This window comes from Carassius carassius, chromosome 24, assembly GCF_963082965.1.
Source record: "Carassius carassius chromosome 24, fCarCar2.1, whole genome shotgun sequence".
Lineage (NCBI taxonomy): Eukaryota > Metazoa > Chordata > Actinopteri > Cypriniformes > Cyprinidae > Carassius > Carassius carassius.
The window spans coordinates 22,050,792-22,069,931 of NC_081778.1; the positions used below are offsets into that span (position 1 = coordinate 22,050,792).

The 19,140-nt window shown below is 36.6% G+C and overlaps 1 protein-coding gene and 1 long non-coding RNA gene across 2 annotated transcripts in view; both read right to left on the bottom strand.

Annotated features, from left to right (window-relative positions):
• Positions 1 to 3,645: 3,645 nt before the first annotated feature.
• Positions 3,646 to 19,140, bottom strand: part of LOC132103195 (ubiquitin carboxyl-terminal hydrolase 45-like) — a 37,074-nt gene continuing 21,579 nt past the window's right edge. The window contains exons 9-18 of the mRNA XM_059508091.1: positions 17,022 to 17,109; positions 13,581 to 13,662; positions 10,666 to 10,757; positions 10,281 to 10,337; positions 10,011 to 10,139; positions 7,935 to 8,595; positions 5,586 to 5,683; positions 5,385 to 5,471; positions 5,156 to 5,297; positions 3,646 to 3,900 (exon numbers count right to left, since the gene is read on the bottom strand). Coding sequence (XP_059364074.1) covers positions 3,770 to 3,900; positions 5,156 to 5,297; positions 5,385 to 5,471; positions 5,586 to 5,683; positions 7,935 to 8,595; positions 10,011 to 10,139; positions 10,281 to 10,337; positions 10,666 to 10,757; positions 13,581 to 13,662; positions 17,022 to 17,109 — 1,567 coding nt within the window. The 3' untranslated portion in view covers positions 3,646 to 3,769. The remainder of the gene's footprint in view (positions 3,901 to 5,155; positions 5,298 to 5,384; positions 5,472 to 5,585; positions 5,684 to 7,934; positions 8,596 to 10,010; positions 10,140 to 10,280; positions 10,338 to 10,665; positions 10,758 to 13,580; positions 13,663 to 17,021; positions 17,110 to 19,140) is intronic.
• Positions 15,157 to 15,892, bottom strand: LOC132103197 (uncharacterized). The gene is made up of 2 exons (XR_009423348.1): positions 15,681 to 15,892; positions 15,157 to 15,590 (listed from the first exon to the last, which is right to left on the bottom strand). It is a non-coding gene; the product is annotated as an uncharacterized LOC132103197 (long non-coding RNA).

Genomic DNA, 19,140 nt, shown 5'->3' on the forward strand with positions numbered 1-19,140 from the left:
CCCGGCCCCTAGATTGTCACGGTTGGTAAACCGTGATCTCTGGGTTTTGCACTTTGTGGGTGAACTCTGTGTTACGTGTCAGCACTGATTAGTTTGTGGGCGTTTCCGTTAATTGTCATCAGCAACAGCTGTCACTCATTACTCATCCCTATATATTGGGTTGTCTAGCGTCTTGTGTTCGTGAGAGCGTTGTTTCATGTTTATGACCTATGCTTTGCTTTCTTGTGTGTTTCGTCACTCATCACCACCATCTTGGACTGTGCATTCCTCCCAGCGTTTTTTGTCTCAAGTACTGTCTGTATCATTGTCTTCATGGTTAATATCATTAATCTCGCACTTGCTTCCTGCCACTCCTTCACCCAGTCGTTACATAGATGACAACCAGTTCTGAGTCTTTTTTTTTTAATGACTGATAATGAACATTCGCTTAAAATAGTAATTAATAAGTAATATAAGTTAACATAGGTTAATACACACACACACACACACGGTTTTATAATGATCAATGAAAAGAGAATTTTTTTTATTTTCTTTTAAATAAAATATCAAAAGGATTAACAATGCAGATTTATTTTCACAGCCTTCTTTGATCAGATTTCTCAAGTGTACCAACAATTCTGACCACGTATATCTCACGAACAACCATCACCAAAAAAAAAAAAGTAAAATCATTCAGGTGGATCATTCACATATAAATACACATAGTATTAAGAAGCAGTGGTTCCCAAACTTTTGAATGGGGTTATTTTAATAATTTCAGCTTTTTTTCATCCTGTGTAGTTAACAACTTTTATGTTAAATATCTTACTCAGGACAGTACTAAATAAAAAATAACATGCATTTTGTATGATATATTTATATTAATTATGCAAACAGTTGTAGGCTCTATATTAATTAAAAGAAATATGGAATAATTAAAAAAGCCGTACCACTGGACCATTTAAATGAATATGAACATCTTAACCCTCAATCATCCTTCGTAGTAGCCCTTTATTAGACACAAAGGTCTCAGGTGTGATCACAATTTTTTTGTCATAACACTATCTTCGATAAAATAAAAACTATAACTTTTTTTATTTACCTCTAAAAGTACCATCTTTTCATGTAGAATATATTACATTTTTATTTTTTATTTACTGCAAATAAAAAATATATAGAATTCCAGTAAGTTCAGACAGCCAAAACCTAAAAATTTGATGGCTTTGGTGACATCTGGAAACGTAATATAAAAAGCCACTATTTCTCATTTAATTATTATTATTTATTTTTTTTTTGAGTGTGAGTCACTGTATTTACTTTACAAAATTAAAAAGAAAATACCACCCTGTTATAAGCTCATGCAGTGCTTTGTTTGTGGGTATGTGTGTGAGTGTTTGCCACATTGAGAATGTTGTATAGGCTCATCTCTCATTGTGTTGGATTTATTGATTATTATTGGACAAATAAAAAAAAAAATCCTCTGAATTATAGTATTTCCCATTTATTTCTTATGGGTGCCCACTTTTGTCCACAAAGTACAATTTATGGAGTACAACTTTGTTGAATCAAGTTAATTTGTGTGTGTGAGAGAGTTCAGATGGCAAACTTAGTAAAAGTAGCCAAGCCTTGCACTGCTCAGATTAAGCAAACGATTTAAAAAAAAAAGAGAGAAAAATGATTTTGCCAACATTTGTCCTGAAGGATGCTTGAGGGTTTGAATTCTGAACCAGCTCCCATGGCAATGAACATACAAGACATATATTGTTATAAAACATTTAATGTAATAGTCTTTCCTTTTAGGTTCTCCGGTTACTTTTTTATTATTCTTAAATGATTCTTAAATACACTGTGTTGATATTTCATTGAGCAATTTAATACCACACTGCTATTGAAGCTTTTGTGGAATTAAGGAATTTTGAGGAGAAACAGAGTTGGGTACACCAAACATTTCAGATATCTTCTCTGGCATCTTCAACACATAATAGCTGATAAATGCATACAGTAGGGCTGGTTCAAAACCAAGAAATGAGATGGCCATTACTTGAGTAGAGCTTTGATATCCTCATACCGATTCATATCATACACTTTTAGTGATGTCTATGTCAGTGAAGACAGAATCACATTTGAAAGACTGACAGAACAGGTTACATGCTGTAGAGTAATCCACAAACACAGCTTGGTCAAAAAAGATAACAAGCATCATCTTTAACAACTTATGTCTGCCCTGAAGGCATGAAGAAAAGGAAAAAACCTCTGAATTTCTCCCTTTACATTCAACGGGTTCTTTAGAAAGCAAAAGCAGCTCCACCAGTCCCTCAGACCAGGTTTCTCTGTCAGTTCAGACTGAGGGAAACACATCCTATCATTAACTCACATTAAATCACTTGCACGTCACTGAAAGACAGCCCTGCTATAAAAATAGACATGCTTTGCAAAGATTGCACACTCTTGTTTTTCGCTCTCGATTGTAACTGATAACCATCTAACAGCTTGATTCGAATGTCATGGGATGAAGAGAGGAGGACGCAATTGTTTCAGACATTTTCTTTTCTGATTCCACACCCACTTCTTCTTCACCAGTCAGCAGCATGGTCTAAAACAGCACGCCTTTGCACCCGTCACGCCGAATCTTCAGCCAAGGAGAGTGAAAATGGCACCCTGGGATTTGTGGCGACAGGGGATACTAATGGCCCACAACATCTCCAGAAAGAGAAAGAGCCAGGGACCCCAAAACATTTCAAACCTGTTCAAAGGTTTCAGCCTTTCTGGGTTAGGGCGGGACAATTAATGTCCAGGGTAGCAGGTTTTAACTTAAATGTGTCATTTTCTAATATATTTTTTTTTAGGGGTTACTCCGGAGGGGTTTGAGCAAAAGTGATAATTACCTCTTGGTTGCATGTAAGAAAGCTGTTACTAAATGTTGGCTCAGAGAAGCCCTCCCAATGTGGCTCTTGATTTCTTGCAAGACATCAAGTAACTGTTGTTGGTATCTGCTTTTTTAACTCTGGTGTGTTTTATTGTTGTTTTTGTTATGTTCTGTATTTGATGTTTACTTAAATAGAAAATCTGTCAAACAAATAAAGTATATATATAAAAAACACTCAAAGATTTACTTCATCTAAATGTATTTAAAGAATCCTTTTAAATGATTTATACTGAATTTGTTCACAAAATTCAAGCAAAAGAGCAGCTTGAGGAACCCTGAAGCCTTATACACCACACAAATCTATGGTGTTACAGTATCTGCCAGGTGAACAGAATAAATAGTATATATTTTACATAGAATTATGTATTTCTAACCAGTATATACACATACTGTTCTCTTTATACTCCTGTATGAATTGAATACTTTACTAAAGGCATGCAAAACCATCTCAGAACTCATAAACTGTAGGCACTGGATGTAACAGCTTTAAATGGCTCTGAAAGCAACAGATGCATATTGTGCTGAGTTTCCCTTATAGTCTCTTTTGGCAAAGTTCATCCTACATTTCTCTTTGGCAATTTCTCCTGCAAAATGAACATCCCAAAAATAAATGTTAAGCTCAAATATTAGCTGTAAAACCTTAATAACTTCAATTCAGAAAACTATTTTACATCAATTATAATGGCTCCCAATTTTAATTCAGGTCACCTTGAGTAATGAATGAGCCATAAGACCAAGCCTTTAGTATATGGAATCCTTCATACATTAAAATACAGTAATATAGTCATGCAGTAAGCGCTCATTGTTGTCTGAGCTGATATTGCCGGTTGCATTCATTTGGATCATCTTACATTCCCATGCTCGTCATAGCAGTTCTTCATAGAAAAGTAAATAAGCTTGAGAGTTCAGCACTCTGGACTCCGGTACAGTCTGTACACTGGTGTCGCTAACATACACCCACTGACCTTGAGGGGCTGAACTGGCCTCTCTGGAACCTAAAAAAACAAAGATGTTGGTATTTAGAGGAACGTCCACAAAAAAATCCATATTGTGCTACTAGTCATCAGTTGTCATCATCAAACACAACTAAGCGTAAATTTATTTAAAAACAATAACAAGGGCTTTTGTACACGAAAATAAAAAGGCAATACCATATGCAAAAATATATAGAGTTGTGCTGATTCAAATTTATGTCTGTGTATTTAACAAAAAATAACTGATTGTCTTTTTTAATCACACCTAATAATAAACTTGTTTGTACACGCTGAAATTAAATGTGTATCAATCAAAGTATTGTGTATTTAAAATAATTCTAATATTTCATTTTTTCTAAAATTTTTAAGATATAAATAAAATGCAACCACAACTTCTAGTAAATCATAGATATAGGTGTGTATTGATAAAGAAATGCAAATAATCTAATAGAAACAGACAATCCTGAACACTGCAATCGCCTGCAAATCATATTTTAATGCAAAATTATCATCAGGCACTGTTTTCCATAACTCAATTTTTGTTTGATTGTTAGATTTTGAGTATTTATAGCATTTCAACATTATATTTGAAATCAATAATTTAGTTCTTAACTTCAAGACATCCAATTACCATATTTATCAATGATTAAAAATTACAGAACACAATCAATCCTAAAACAACTCTTAATTACAACAAACTTAATCATCACAATCATAAAGCTATTCTAATAAAATGCCACCTTTAGCTTTGCCTTTATTAAAGATCTCCTGTAGAGTGATCTGCTTTTTTTTCTCCATTTCAAAGCTTTTCATGATAAATAAAAATGACTTAAGATCAATATGTTAATGTGAGAATCAATCCTCCTCATACTACAGGAGCTTTTTACACATCCCTACTGATCTGACTAGAGCTTTTGTGGCCTTCATTATAATCAACAAATTCAGCTTCAATTTGTGCACTGATACAGTTAACTACCAATCTTTGCAATGGTTTCTCACAGCTTTCTGTGGGTTTTTTACTCCGTTCCAAACACTGCTGAAAGGTTGGCTCTCTCGTTGAGAAGAGAGTGGAGAAGAATGCATCTATAGATCAACAACAAACAAATCCCGCTTGGCTTTTACTAAACAAGCCGCGTCTTCAAGGTTGCGGTCCAATGCCATTATGCAAACAACCCTTTGTTTACCCACAGATTTTTCAGGCCTTTCAGAACCAGCTGCAAAGAAACGCATTGATGAGAACACATGAGAACTGTATTCTGTCTTGGCGGTTTTGTACCTGACTGGTTCCGGCGCAGCTCAGGTTTACGCAGGAAGGTGCGGACCTTCACATAGGCTGCATAGTGCCCAGCTCGCATTGATCCACTGTGTTCCACAATACCATACAAGCTGTAAAGCACACGTTCTCCTGAACCGAGGTTCTGCCACACATATAAATACTGAATCAAGACTGTACACGGATTCATAAATCATTGGTCTTTACTGATATTTATAACTCCAATCACTACCTTACAAGCAGCAGAACAGAAAGGTGCCAGGTCTAGCACAAGAGGAAAATCCACATGTCGATTAACTTTCCTCAGATTCATCCCGGCCTGCAAAGGTAAAGAAAGGTCAATCACTGTGCCATCACACTACAAGACTATAACTTGATTATATGATCCCCCCCCACCCCCCCCACCCTATTGCCGTATACTGAGGATTCAGACCTGGTGAAATCTTTTAAGGTGAAGAGTGACCACTGGAGGAAGTGCCGAGATAAGCATCTGTTTACGGGCACTGGTGTACACCTTCTCAGCCTTCTTATCTGAAACATAGATAAATACGATGCAACATATGCTGATCAACATATGCTTATAGGCCATAATAAAAAATAAAAATTATATATATAATATTAGGGGTATATATATATATTAGGGGTGTAACGGTACGTGTATTCGTACCGGACTGTTTCGGCACAGGGCTTTCGGTACGGTGCACGTGTGTACCGAATGACCGAATGCAATATTTTGTGTGCGGAACATATACATTTTCGTGTTTCCAAACGAACATATTAAGTGGCGGAAGTCTCCGCGTTCAGCGCAAATCCCGCCCTGCAGCTGATTCTACGGCCGGTGACACACTGGCTGCGTGGCATGAGCGTGGCGTTTCTGCTGCGTGTCAAGAGCGTGGCGGCTGGCTTGCGTATTCTGTGTCTTTACACACCAGAATCGTGCCTGACGCGGCGCTGGCGCGCTGCTGCTCCTTTTGTAGGTGACATAGAGGGAGACCGCCGACAGACCAGGATCTTGTCTTCACGACAACAATATCTATACTTCATGTTGAGGATAAATATAAAGCCTACTGATAAAGGACACCGTCAACAGTATTGACGGCAACATAGACTATGTTTAACAGGTGCAATATGCCAGTGTGTCACCGGCCTAAGGTTTTCAAAAGGCATCACGCGAGTGTGAACATCACTACAACTAGGAAAAAAACGATTGTAATTCAAACGCAGCTCCCGTCGGCATTTAAACAGACCTCCAACGCAACGCAAAAACGAAATCTGAGCAGGTCTTAAAACTGAAACTGTTGATGCTGCACTTTACACTTGAAAAAAGTGGAAAAGTTATATATATTTTTTAAATATGAGCAGGCCTACAAGCTGGGATTGGTAATGCTGCACTGTAATCATAGTTATTTATTTTTATTTTTCATTATATTTTATTATATGATATTGGTTTGAGACTGAGAGTATTTTATTTAGTGGAGAACTTTGCAGCAGTATTTTAATTCCTATTCTTTTTTTATTTGATATTTTATTAAAAAGTATTTAAAAACAAAACAAATTGTTAAAAAAAAGTTTATAGTGATAAACAACCTGCAGTTTAATGTTTGCATTTCTTTCCCTTACTGTACCGAAAATGAACCGAACCGTGACTTAAAACCAAGGTACGTACCGAACCGTGATTTTTGCGTACCGTTACACCCCTAATATATATATATATATATATGTATATATATATATATATATATATATATACATATACAGTACAGACCAAAAGTTTGGAAACATTACTATTTTTTATGTTTTTGAAAGAAGTTTCTTCTGCTCATCAAGCCTGCATTTATTTGATCAAAAATACAGAAAAAAACTGTAATATTGTGAAATATTATTACAACTTAAAATAATAGTTTTCTATTTGAATATACTTAAAAAAAAGTATTCCTGTGATGCAAAGCTGAATTTTCAGCATCATTACTCCAGTCTTCAGTGTCACATGTAACATCCAGTCTATCACATGATCATTTAGAAATCATTCTAATATTCTGATTTATTATGAGTGTTGGAAACAGTTCTGCTGTCTAATATATTTGATGAATAAAAGGTTAAAAAGAACTGCATTTATTAAAAAAAAAAAATTCTAATAATATATATTCTAATAATATATTTTCTTTACTATCACTTTTTATCAATTTAAAACATCCTTGCTGAATAAAAGTATTGATTTTATTTAAAAAAAAAAGAAAGAAAAAAAATATTACTGACCCCAAATTACTGACCAGTAGTGTATATTGTTATTACTAAATATTTATATTTTAAAAACATAGCTTCTTTTTTTTTTTTTTTTTTTTACCTTTTATTCATCAAAGTATCATAAAAAAGTATCACATGTTCTGAAAAAATATTAAGCAGCAGAACTGTTTCCAACTTTGATATTGAATCATCATATTAGAATGATTTCTAAAGGATCATGTGATAATGATCCTAAAAATTCAGCTTTGCATCACAGAAATAAATGATAATTTAAAGTATAATAAATTTAAAAACAATTATTTTAAATTGTAATAATATATCACAATATTACATTTTTTTCTGTATTTTTGATCAAATAAATGCAGGCTTGATGAGCAGAAGAAACGTCTTTCAAAAACATAAAAAATAGTAATGTTTCCAAATTTTTGGTCTGTACTGTATATATAAATATATATATATATATAGTGCCAGATTGTAATGAATTTTTTTTTATAGATTCTAGAATAAAGATCTGTAGAATATGTACGCGCATACATACCACTCCTCTTCATCGTTCTCTGCCTCCTTTCAGTGCAGTTTTCACAAAGTAGTTTGTTGTTGCCCATCAGCAGCTCAATGGATGTGAACTGATGCAGACAGGACTGTACAGAACACTCTTTCGAGCTGGGGGTGTAACTGTGACAGAGAGCTTGGAAGGCTCCTTGATGGTGCTGACGGTCTCTCTCCCGGAATTCGGACGGTTCCTCTGGGCTGTGACTGAGACATAGAGTGTCTGTGGAAGTGTGCACCAGGCCCAGCTTGGACACAGCGCTGACAAGCTGCCCTACAACGCCGCCCTGCTGAGGTCTAATGGAAGCTAAGGGAGTGGGACTCGGGTTCAGGTTAGGTTTTAGACTGGGATTGTGTGCTGTTGAGGCTGAAGTTGTGGTGGTTGAGACTTTATCTGATGTGCTACTATGACTGGACACAGATGGGATCCGAGGAGACCATTCGCTCTCTGAGGCCTCGCTGTCTGCATCGTTACTGCTGTCCTGCAGGTTGGAATCCTTCTCGCTGCAGTCTGATTGGCTGCCCATCGTATCCGCCTGGTAACTGGCCAGGCCACGCCCAGCCACACAGAGCTCCTCCTCATGTCTGCTAGAAACCAAATCTGCACCTCTTTCATCATGAGAAGTGGACGAAGGGTGACCCTGCAGCTTCTGAGTGCATCAACAATAACAAGGAAACAAAACAAAAACAAGGAAGAGGTCAGTAAGATTTTTTTTTAAGTTGCATACTTTTATTCTACAAGGATGCATTAAATTGATCAAAAGATACAGTAAAATCATAAATGTTGTAAAATTTTTTATCATGATTACCACAAAAATATTGAGCAGCACAACCGTTTTCAACATTGATAATAATAAATGTTTTTTAAAAGTACCCCATTATGCCATTTTTAAGGTTCCTAATATTGTTTTGGGAGTCTACCCGTACCCCAATAGGTTTACTTTGCATGCAAAGTCAAAAAACACTTGTTTTCTCTGCATTAAATATATGCATTTAATATCACATCAGTTTTCAATAATTCTCTAATGATTCACACACCAGGAAAGTCTGCTAGTTCACTTGCTCTGGTCTGGACCGATTGCAATGTTAATATGCATACAATAGAGGGCTACTACTACTAATATCAGAGTTCATTTGGAACCGGACCGAGAGCACCTCTTCAGCTGGGTCTCGGTGCTGTTGTTTGGCCACTCCGGAGTGCTGTATTCACACCTGCCCAAAAGATCCGCACTAAGGGGGGAAACAAACTAAGCAGGTCCGCTTAGGACCCCGGAGTGATCGCACTGGCTCAACGTGTAATGGGTATTATTTTTAGTGCCTGATTACAATTCCTGCAAAATCAAGCTTTGATTTATGTTCTTTGAACTTTGTTATAATTACCATTAATGTCTTTTAAATGACATGATTCATACGCTAGTATACAACAGAAGCTATAGCCTATAGGTTTTGATATCAAACTTTTCTCGGTTTTATTGTTTGTTTGTTTTTTGCCTACTCATCTTCAGGCATCGATCAGGCATTTAAAACAGTTAACTTTACCACCTTGGTCCTAAGCAGACCCGAGGAGGGACTCAATTTCTCATGACACCGGGCATTATGCAAATGTGTTACCCAGTGTTGATGTGTACTGATGAATCGTTTAGGCTGCTCAGAGTCGATTCTTTCTTTTGGGAGACAATAACTTACATTCACATACAGCACCATTACACACTGCATGAAAGGCAATAATCAAAATGGCACAAAAGGGCACTTTAACACCAAATCAGCATATTATAATGAGTTCTGAATGATCATGTAACACGGGAGACTTGAGTAATGGCAGCTGAAAAACCTGATTTCCCCATTTTAAAACATTCCAATGGAAAACAGTTATTTTAAATTGTAAAAATATTCAAAAATATATTGTTGTTTGTACTCTGTATTTTTGGATAAATGGAATAAATGGATCCTTGGTGAGCATAAGATACGTCTTTCAAAAACATTTAAAAAAATCGTACAGACTACACACGTTTGAAAACTAGTGTATAAGAACTAAGAATGCTTTTATAATAACGGCTCCATCTACCTGTCCACTTAACCTTCGGCTGTTTCGATTGGCGTGTGAGAGGGCAGCGGATGAGTCATCATGGGAGGCCAGACCATCTTGCTCCCGCCCACTTTTCCCTAGTCTAGCAGGGTTTGTGGGCTTAGAGATCTGGACAAAAAAACAGACAAACCCTCAAAAGACATCACTCGAAACAAGACAACTCAGCACATGGACAGAATATTAAATGCAAAATAAAAAAAGCAACAGATGTTTTACAATTGTGGAACAATAAATTAAGGCTGGTCTCACCCTTTCCTCTATGATGGGAAGGGAAATATCAATGAAAGCTTCTTTCACTGTGGAAATCTAGGAGTGACGCATATAAGCATGTTACACATTACAATTAGCAGTCACTCTATTATTAAAATAAATACAAATATTCATAAACTTTAAAACCAATTTTATATTACATAATATATATTCTACACATTACATTTTATGTAATATATCACAGTTTATGATACAGTAAATTTAAAGAAATATATTATGAATTAAATGAATAAATTTAAAATATTGTAACATTTAAAATTCATAATTTTAATTTATAAAAATATAATAATGAAAAAAAAAAGTTTAAAAAAATTATATAGTCTTTGTATGTGGACATTGTATATTACATATGAGAAATTCTTACATGTTCACACTCTTCACACATTATCGTACTGGTCAGCTCTCCAACAAAGATCCGATCGACAAAATTCATTTTCACTCCTTCCTTCCCATAAGCTGTAAGAACATGAAAACAAGCAAAAAATTATATATATATATATATATATATATATATATATATATATATATATATATATATATATATATATATATATATATATATATATATATATTATACACCACAAAATACAGGTCCTTCTCAAAAAATTTGCATATTGTGATAAAAGTTCATTATTTTCCATAATGTAATGATAAAAATTTAACTTTCATATATTTTAGATTCATTGCACTCCAACTGAATATTTCAGGTCTTTTATTGTTTTAATACTGATGATTTTGGCATACAGCTCATGAAAACCCAAAATTCCCATCTCAAAAAATTAGCATATCATGAAAAGGTTCTCTAAACGAGCTATTAACCTAATCATCTGAATCAACTAATTAACTCTAAACACCTGCAAAAGATTCCTGAGGCTTTTAAAAACTCCCAGCCTGGTTCATTACTCAAAATTTCTGAACAAATAGGCTGTTCCCAGAGTGCTGTATCAAGGCACCTCAGTGGGAAGTCTGTGGGAAGGAAAAAGTGTGGCAAAAAACGCTGCACAACGAGAAGAGGTGACCGGACCCTGAGGAAGATTGTGGAGAAGGACCAATTCCAGGTGCTACAGGTGCCGCATTTCCCAGGTCAAGCCACTTTGGGCTACAAGAGAAGCAGCACTGGACTGTTGCTCAGTGGTCCAAAGTACTTTTTTCGGATGAAAGCAAATTTTGCATGTCATTCGGATATCAAGGTGCCAGAGTCTGGAGGAAGACTGGGGAGAAGGAAATGCCAAAATGCCTGAAGTCCAGTGTCAAGTACCCACAGTCAGTGATGGTCTGGGGTGCCATGTCAGCTGCTGGTGTTGGTCCACTGTGTTTTATCAAGGGCAGGGTCAATGCAGCTAGCTATCAGGAGATTTTGGAGCACTTCATGCTTCCATCTGCTGAAAAGCTTTATGGAGATGAAGATTTCGTTTTTCAGCACGACCTGGCACCTGCTCACAGTGCCAAAACCACTGGTAAATGGTTTACTGACCATGGTATTACTGTGCTCAATTGGCCTGCCAACTCTCCTGACCTGAACCCCATAGAGAATCTGTGGGATATTGTGAAGAGAAAGTTGAGAGATGCAAGACCCAACACTCTGGATGAGCTTAAGGCCGCTATCGAAGCATCCTGGGCCTCCATAACACCTCAGCAGTGCCACAGGCTGATTGCCTCCATGCCACGCCGCACTGAAGCAGTCATTTCTGCAAAAGGATTCCCGACCAAGTATTGAGTACATAACTGAACATAATTATTTGAAAGTTTACCTTTTTTTGTATTAAAAACACTTTTCTTTTATTGGTCGGATGAAATATGCGAATTTTTGGAGATAGGAATTTTGGGTGAGCTGTTTTTTTTCATGAGCTGTATGCCAAAATCATCAGTATTAAAACAATAAAAGACCTGAAATATTTCAGTTGGTGTGCAATGAATCTAAAATATATGAAAGTTAAATTTTTATCATTACATTATGGAAAATAATGAACTTTTATCACAATATGCTCATTTTTTGAAAAGGACCTGTAAAGTAAAAATAAAACCCTACATTTTTTAAACAATTATAGTAATTTAAAGCTTTTATTAATAACTCTGACAAAATTGACTTTAAATATTCACTTTCATTCTTGAAGATGACAGGAAAAAAATTGTCTCTTGATGAAAAACAAAGACTTTAAAGGGTTAGTTCACCGAAAAATTCTAATTATGTCATTAATAACTCACCCTCATGTCGTTCCAGACCCATGAGACCTCTGTTCATCTTCAGAACACAGTTTAAGATATTTTAGATTTAGTCTGAGAGCTTTCTGTCCCTCCATTGAAGCTGTGTGTACGGTCTACTGTCCATGTCCAGAAAGGTAAGAAAAACATCATCAAAGTAGTCCATGTGACATCAGAGGGTCAGTTAGAATTTGTTGAAGCATCGAAAATACATTTTGGTCCAAAAATAACAAAAATGACGACTTTATTCAGCATTGTCTTCCCTTCCGGGTCTGTTTTGAGCGCGACTGCTGTGACTGTTGACGTACGACACTGCTGACGTGTTATATTTGATATTGGGCACGCCAGAAAACACGTCAGCAGCAGACCTGGAAGAGAAGACAATGCTGAATAAAGTCTTCATTTTTGTTAATTTTGGACCAAAATGTATTTTCGATGCTTTAACAAATTCTAATGAAAATTCTAACTGGTTTGGAACGACATGAGGGTGAGTCATTAATGACATAATTTTAATTTTTCGTTGAACTAACACTTTAAGATGAAAATGAACATGAAATTACCATTATATCTAGTAGATGGCAGCAGAGGATCACTCATTAGCATTTCAACTGCCTAGCTTTTCTCACTTCTTGCTTTTGGATTTATTATAAAAAGGCTATGAAGTATAGCAAGTGCAGGAAGTCAGAAAGTCTTATGTAATTTAAAAACATAAATAAGCCCAACAGCTTAGTAGGGTTAATTATTTAAATACTTCGAGCAGGTACAGAATTGAGTTGGTACTACAGGAATTGTAAAAAGAACTCCTCAGCCCAGATCCGATGAAAAAAAAGAAGAAAAAGAAGAAAAAAAAAAACAATTTCTCATCTTTTTTTTTTTATTGATATATATCATATATTTATATGTTATATGAATATATAAAACACATTTAAACAACTCAGAACACAAATGATAGATCCTTTTTAAAATTATATTTTCATATAAATAGAGGCATTGTGTTTAGAATGAATGCAAGCTGACACTAGATGGCAATATTGTTCTGAATGATATGAAAAGCAGGTGGAAGCATAGATGGAGCACCCTTCACTTGTCGTTTGGTCTCCTCATCAGCTGTCTTCTCCGTGGGGTTGTTAAAGGCTTTGAGGATGCCTGCTTTAATGCGCTGTCAATGTAAACACAATGTGATGCCACTTTGTTAGATAATGAAGCTCAAACAGTTGCTGTCAAAAAAAGGCTTCCTTTATCGTGCTCAATATAACAGGCACAGCAGAATCATCACCGTTCTTATCTTAAAACAATGAGAAGTTAAGATTTGAATTAAATAATAAAGAAAAACTAAATGTCAATGTTTTTGTTATTTATGAAAAATTACTTATTTGACATTACATATTTGACATCCATAAACAAATAAGATAAGTCACGACCGTTTTTCCACCTCAGACTTTAAAATCTTCACCCTTGAACGTGTTCTTTTTTCTCAGGTTTTTGTTCACGCAAGGCCATGAACACGTGTATGTGGTGTAAAATAAATGTGTGCTTCACACATTTTCCACAACACATGCATTGTATATCCCATATATGTGTGGGCATAAAGACTTGTGAAAGCGAGTGTCCCTGTGGTCTTAATGAGAGGTGACATGGTCAGTGACTGTGTTGGTGAGAGAGCTGTTAGAAGACACAGTCACAGTAAAACACAAATCAATAGATAATTGGCCGTGGTGGCGATGTCTGTGGGGCTCGACCGGTCTCCCCCATTGTCCCGTCCCCACGCTCAGGATGGGATATTTAGGTCAAAAGCCTGGTTAATCCCTCCCCAACAGCCACTCAACCCCCCAAACCTCCATCTGCATCGTATCCCGCTGCAACACACACTAATTAATCACACAAACCCTAAAATAACTAGGCCACCAGACTACCTCAAGAAGCTGAGCTCACTTGAAGAAGTTGCGCGCCCCAATCTTATTCAACAGCTAATTGGTGATAATTCATTGATGTCAATTAGCATATTGTGAGCAGGGATTCTACTGGCTAATCAACATAAATATTGTTGTGTCAATGTCTGGTGACTGGCTTAAGGGGTCTCAGCTCTGGGATAAAATATTTTGAAGCATGCTTATATATATATATAAATAAATCATAGTGATTGTAACCGCAACTATTATTACAGTTGAGAAGATAATCACTTTTGTTAAAAAATTTGTATGTATATTTTACTTTTGCAAGTTTAGATCTCCGAATCAGTAAACAAATTCAAATATAAATATTTTTATGTGTTCATGTTTTAAAATATCTTATGCTCTCCAAAGCTGCTTTTATTTAATAAAAAAAAAAAATACAACAATAAGACTATGAATAGTATTAATCAAAAATATAATAAAAACATTATGACTAGTACAAAAATTTTAAATAGCGGTTTTCTATGTTAATATATTTTAAAATGTAATTTATTACAGTGAATTAATTTTCACCAGTCATTACTCCACTCTTCAGTGATCTCTCAGAAATCAATCTAAAATGCTGATTTGGTACTCAAATATTATTATCATGTGAAAATAGTTGTCATTTTTAATAATTTATTGCAGAAATTATGATTTTCTATTAGATTTTTTTATAGGCTTTCTATGAAAGATAAATCTTACACATTATAAATATTAAAAAAAAAACATACTGAACCCAAACCTTTGAACAGTAGTGTATAAATATTTTTTTTATTTGTTATGTCTTAAAAACTATGCACATTTATCAAAGTACACGCCGTCTGTAAATTTACTGAAGTACACGATACTGAGGAATATTTAAACCAGATTGTTTCCTGTGTTCTCCCCCTCTGCCTCCCCTAAGTTTGGAGGAAGGGAGGGAGGTGGGGATGGTCCTCCATCACAAAGCTTCAACAAGCAGCTGACTGTTTCCCAGGATGCACAATGAGGCCAGTCGCGCCACTTGTAAGGTTCCAAAGTGGCACAACTGTCCACATTCACAAGTCTGAATGGGTCTGGCTGGCCCCGGGGCTCATCGCCCGATGCTGCACCCGCTTCCTTAGGCCAGTTAGGGCCACTGGTGGGGTTGCATTGGTCTTGGCCCCTGGCACGTCTGCATTAAGAGAGCCACAAGCTGTATTATTCTATAAGAACCACCCTATCAGACTTCTTTGCATCTGCCCAAGAGAGGTCAATGTCCCACCGTCAGTTTGCAAATGCAGCCCCTTGCAGTGACTGGTATAGTTTATATACACATACTGAGGAGGACGAAGGGCGTAAGGCTGAGAACAAGACCCCCTGTAGATTAACAGTTTCTGGCCACTCCAATGGAAACAGGACAAAGGTAAACAGATAAACAGGGTGTAAACCTCTAGCACACTTTACTTCAGGTGTAAATGCCTAAATTGAGCAATACTTTTACAGACATCCCAACCTGCAAAAAGTCATTTCAGGGAGGTATCCCCCCCCCCCAAAAAGGAAGGAAATACATCTCAGCTGTAGTCACCTTCTTAGTGAGACTTTGCCTATCTGAATGGGAGAACTGAGATATATTGGAGCAGCCTTCCCTGCGCTTAGCCTCCCTAACATGTTGTGGTCCCTAACAGATATAAAAGCATAAAATATTATTTCTATAAGCTATAGGCCTATGTAATTATTCTTTAATTATGTTTAAATATGTTACTTTTACTATTTATATAATCTGCTTATACAATTTATGTAAACTGCTTTTATTTATTTTCCATTGCAACTTTAAACAGGTCTAAGGAGTTGGTTGTTTTCATGTAGCCTTGGCAACTAGCCTGAATAATATGCAGATGAAATTAAACTTGTCAACTCATCTCAACATGCCTTTTGCAATCATATAACCCTCCATGGGCAATGCTTGAGCAAGACTGTCATTATGTTTGACACCTATAAGACAGTAGTACACTTTCGTGTAGTCTGCCGTAAAATGTGTCTTATACTTTTTTTGTTTTGTGGCACTCTCCCTCTGCAATGGTGCTCCTGTTTCTAGATAGACATAACTGATTAATTTTGTTCAGGACAAGAGATAAAAGCCCGCCCACACTGACAATTGATTGGTTGATTTGCAGAAACAGGCCAATCAGGATGCTCTCTGTCTTACATGCACTTCGCACAAACGCACATTAGCACACACACGCAAGGTCTCTCGCTCCCTCTCTGCCGTGCGTGCGCTACACGGTTTGAAACACAGTATCTGTTTCGCATGCGCGCTTTTGCTCGCTCGGTCTAGATTCCGGGAGATTTTAACTAATTTGCGGGTCTCAGGGAGCCGCTTTCAATAAGCGAGAGACTCCCGGAACTTCCGGGAGACTTGGGATGTCTGCTTTTATATATAGCCAAAAAAAAAAAAGAGATTAGATAAGATGCACATTACTGCCAGGTCTAGAAGGCGGTCTCACCTGACTATCTGCGAATGAATCACGCGAGACAGATTATCGATCCCAGATGAAAACAGGGCCAAAGGTACTCTTTAAATAAAAAAAAGTTACTATAAAAAATAAAATCACATCACACTCACCTTTGTCTCCTCCACTCTCATGGAGTCCAAGAGGTAGTGCAGCAATTCCTGACTGTCCTGTTGCTGGTAACCCTTAAAGCGGGGGGCCCTAAACACACACACACAAACACAGAATGAGAATTACTGTGATACAAACACATTGGCACAAGTGGAAGTACATCCACAGGGACAAAAGGAGCCAAAGCCAAGCAAACACCAATAAGCCACACACAAAAAGCAATCAGCAGCAGATAGACGAGGAAAGATGAGAGAAGAATGGAAATAATCTTCTCTCAAGGCCTTTTCTCTGATGCTGCATGAGGTGACTCTCGCTGTCTCTCGGCAGGTTTAAGGATCTTAGAGCCAGCTATTATTTTTCCCTGACAACTTTCATTCACTTCTCATTTCATCATTCAACCAGCTGAGGTCGTTCACACACATGCAGCCACACATACACATTCATACACAAACAGATATATAAAGCAGTCTGACTTGGGGCTGGGCGATATGATGATATGTACTGGATGGACGAATTAAAAGTCTATAATTTAATATCATTCTCTATTGTTTATTTTGTGGTGATGCAAAATGCACTGTTTACGGCAATACTTTTGCATCATTTGAATGACGGCAGTCTTACATGCATTACATGGGGATGCAGGGGGTTCGGTGCCTTGCTCAAGGGCACCTCAGTCGTGGTATTGCCGGCCCGAGACTCAATCCCACAACCCTAGCGTTAGGAGTCAAACTCTCTAACCACTAGGCCACGACTTCCCCACATCAGCTGCTAATAGAGCTCGTGAGCATTTTTGATGCTTTATTGGCTTTGAACGATTGCATAAATACTTAATATGCATCCTATACTGGCTTTGCAAGTATCATCATAAACACAGTCAATTAGGTCTTAAGGGAACATAAACAGTTGCCCTAAACTTTTAATTCTTGTTAAACTTTTAATAAACTGATGTGAAAATGTATTCACGATTTTGATTAATTAGACATGCTTTTTAATTTATAAAATTTAATTTAACTATTAAGAAGGAGATGAGAAAAATTTTAACTAAAAAAAAAAAAGCAATACAGAATTAAAACAGAAAAAATATATATTTTAAAAACAATTAAAATGAAACAAAATTTGGGAAAAAATAAAATGGATTTCATAGGGCCCTAACTATCCCTCGGCCTGGCTGTGCCCTCCAGTTTGGGAACCACTGCTTTGTTCTTTTAAATGGATACATTAATCGTGTTTATTATATATACATTTTTATTTAAGTGGAAATCAGTTTACTAAATAATAAACTTGACTGACTGCTTCACTTCCACTTTAAAGGGATATTTGTGTTGTTTATTTTTATTTATACTATTTATAATTTTTGTGCAATTACTTGTCAGTTGAGTTCGTGGGGAAACCTTCTGCAGTGTTTACATTATGTTTATTACTGCATAAAATTAATTAAAATAAATGTTTAATTTAATAAAGTACAAGTTGATTTCAAAATGCACCTACATGTTTTGCATTTTGTGTTTTTCATTTGAATAAAAGACAATTTTTCCTATATATTTCATCATTGAGGATTTCTTAAAAAAAAAAAAAAAGTCTAAAAATCTGGTCTCGTCTCGTTCGCGTGAACCCAGTCTCATGTCTCTTTTCATCTCATGGGATAAGTGATCACCCTAAATATGCCAGAATGGAGAACAGTGGAAATGTGGAGAGAAGTCTGTCCTTCCTCCCAGATAACCCTGTGGTAATTCTAGCGGAAAAACATGTTGGGCATTTAGGAAATATCTCCTTAGACATTCTGCTGGTTAGCCCAGGCCAGATGTGGGCCAGCTGTGGGCAACATTTGGGCAGCTGGAGCCAGCCCTGCATCAACCTGTTGTGCAAGGAGTCTGGATAGCTGGTCAAGCTGATGGGAAGGCCATTTGGCTTGGTGATGAACCCAAGAGTAAAGGGGCAAGTCAAGGTGTTGGGTCAGGTTAGGACCCCTGAGGCTGTCCAGATGCTCATCAATGATTTTTCTATTACATGCGAAGCTAACAAGCACTGTGTTTGTGAGGGCAGGCTGAGTGAATGGATGCACTGGCAGGACGGATGGTCAGACAGTCTGGAACACTACCATAGGCTGATTTTTGAGTTTTG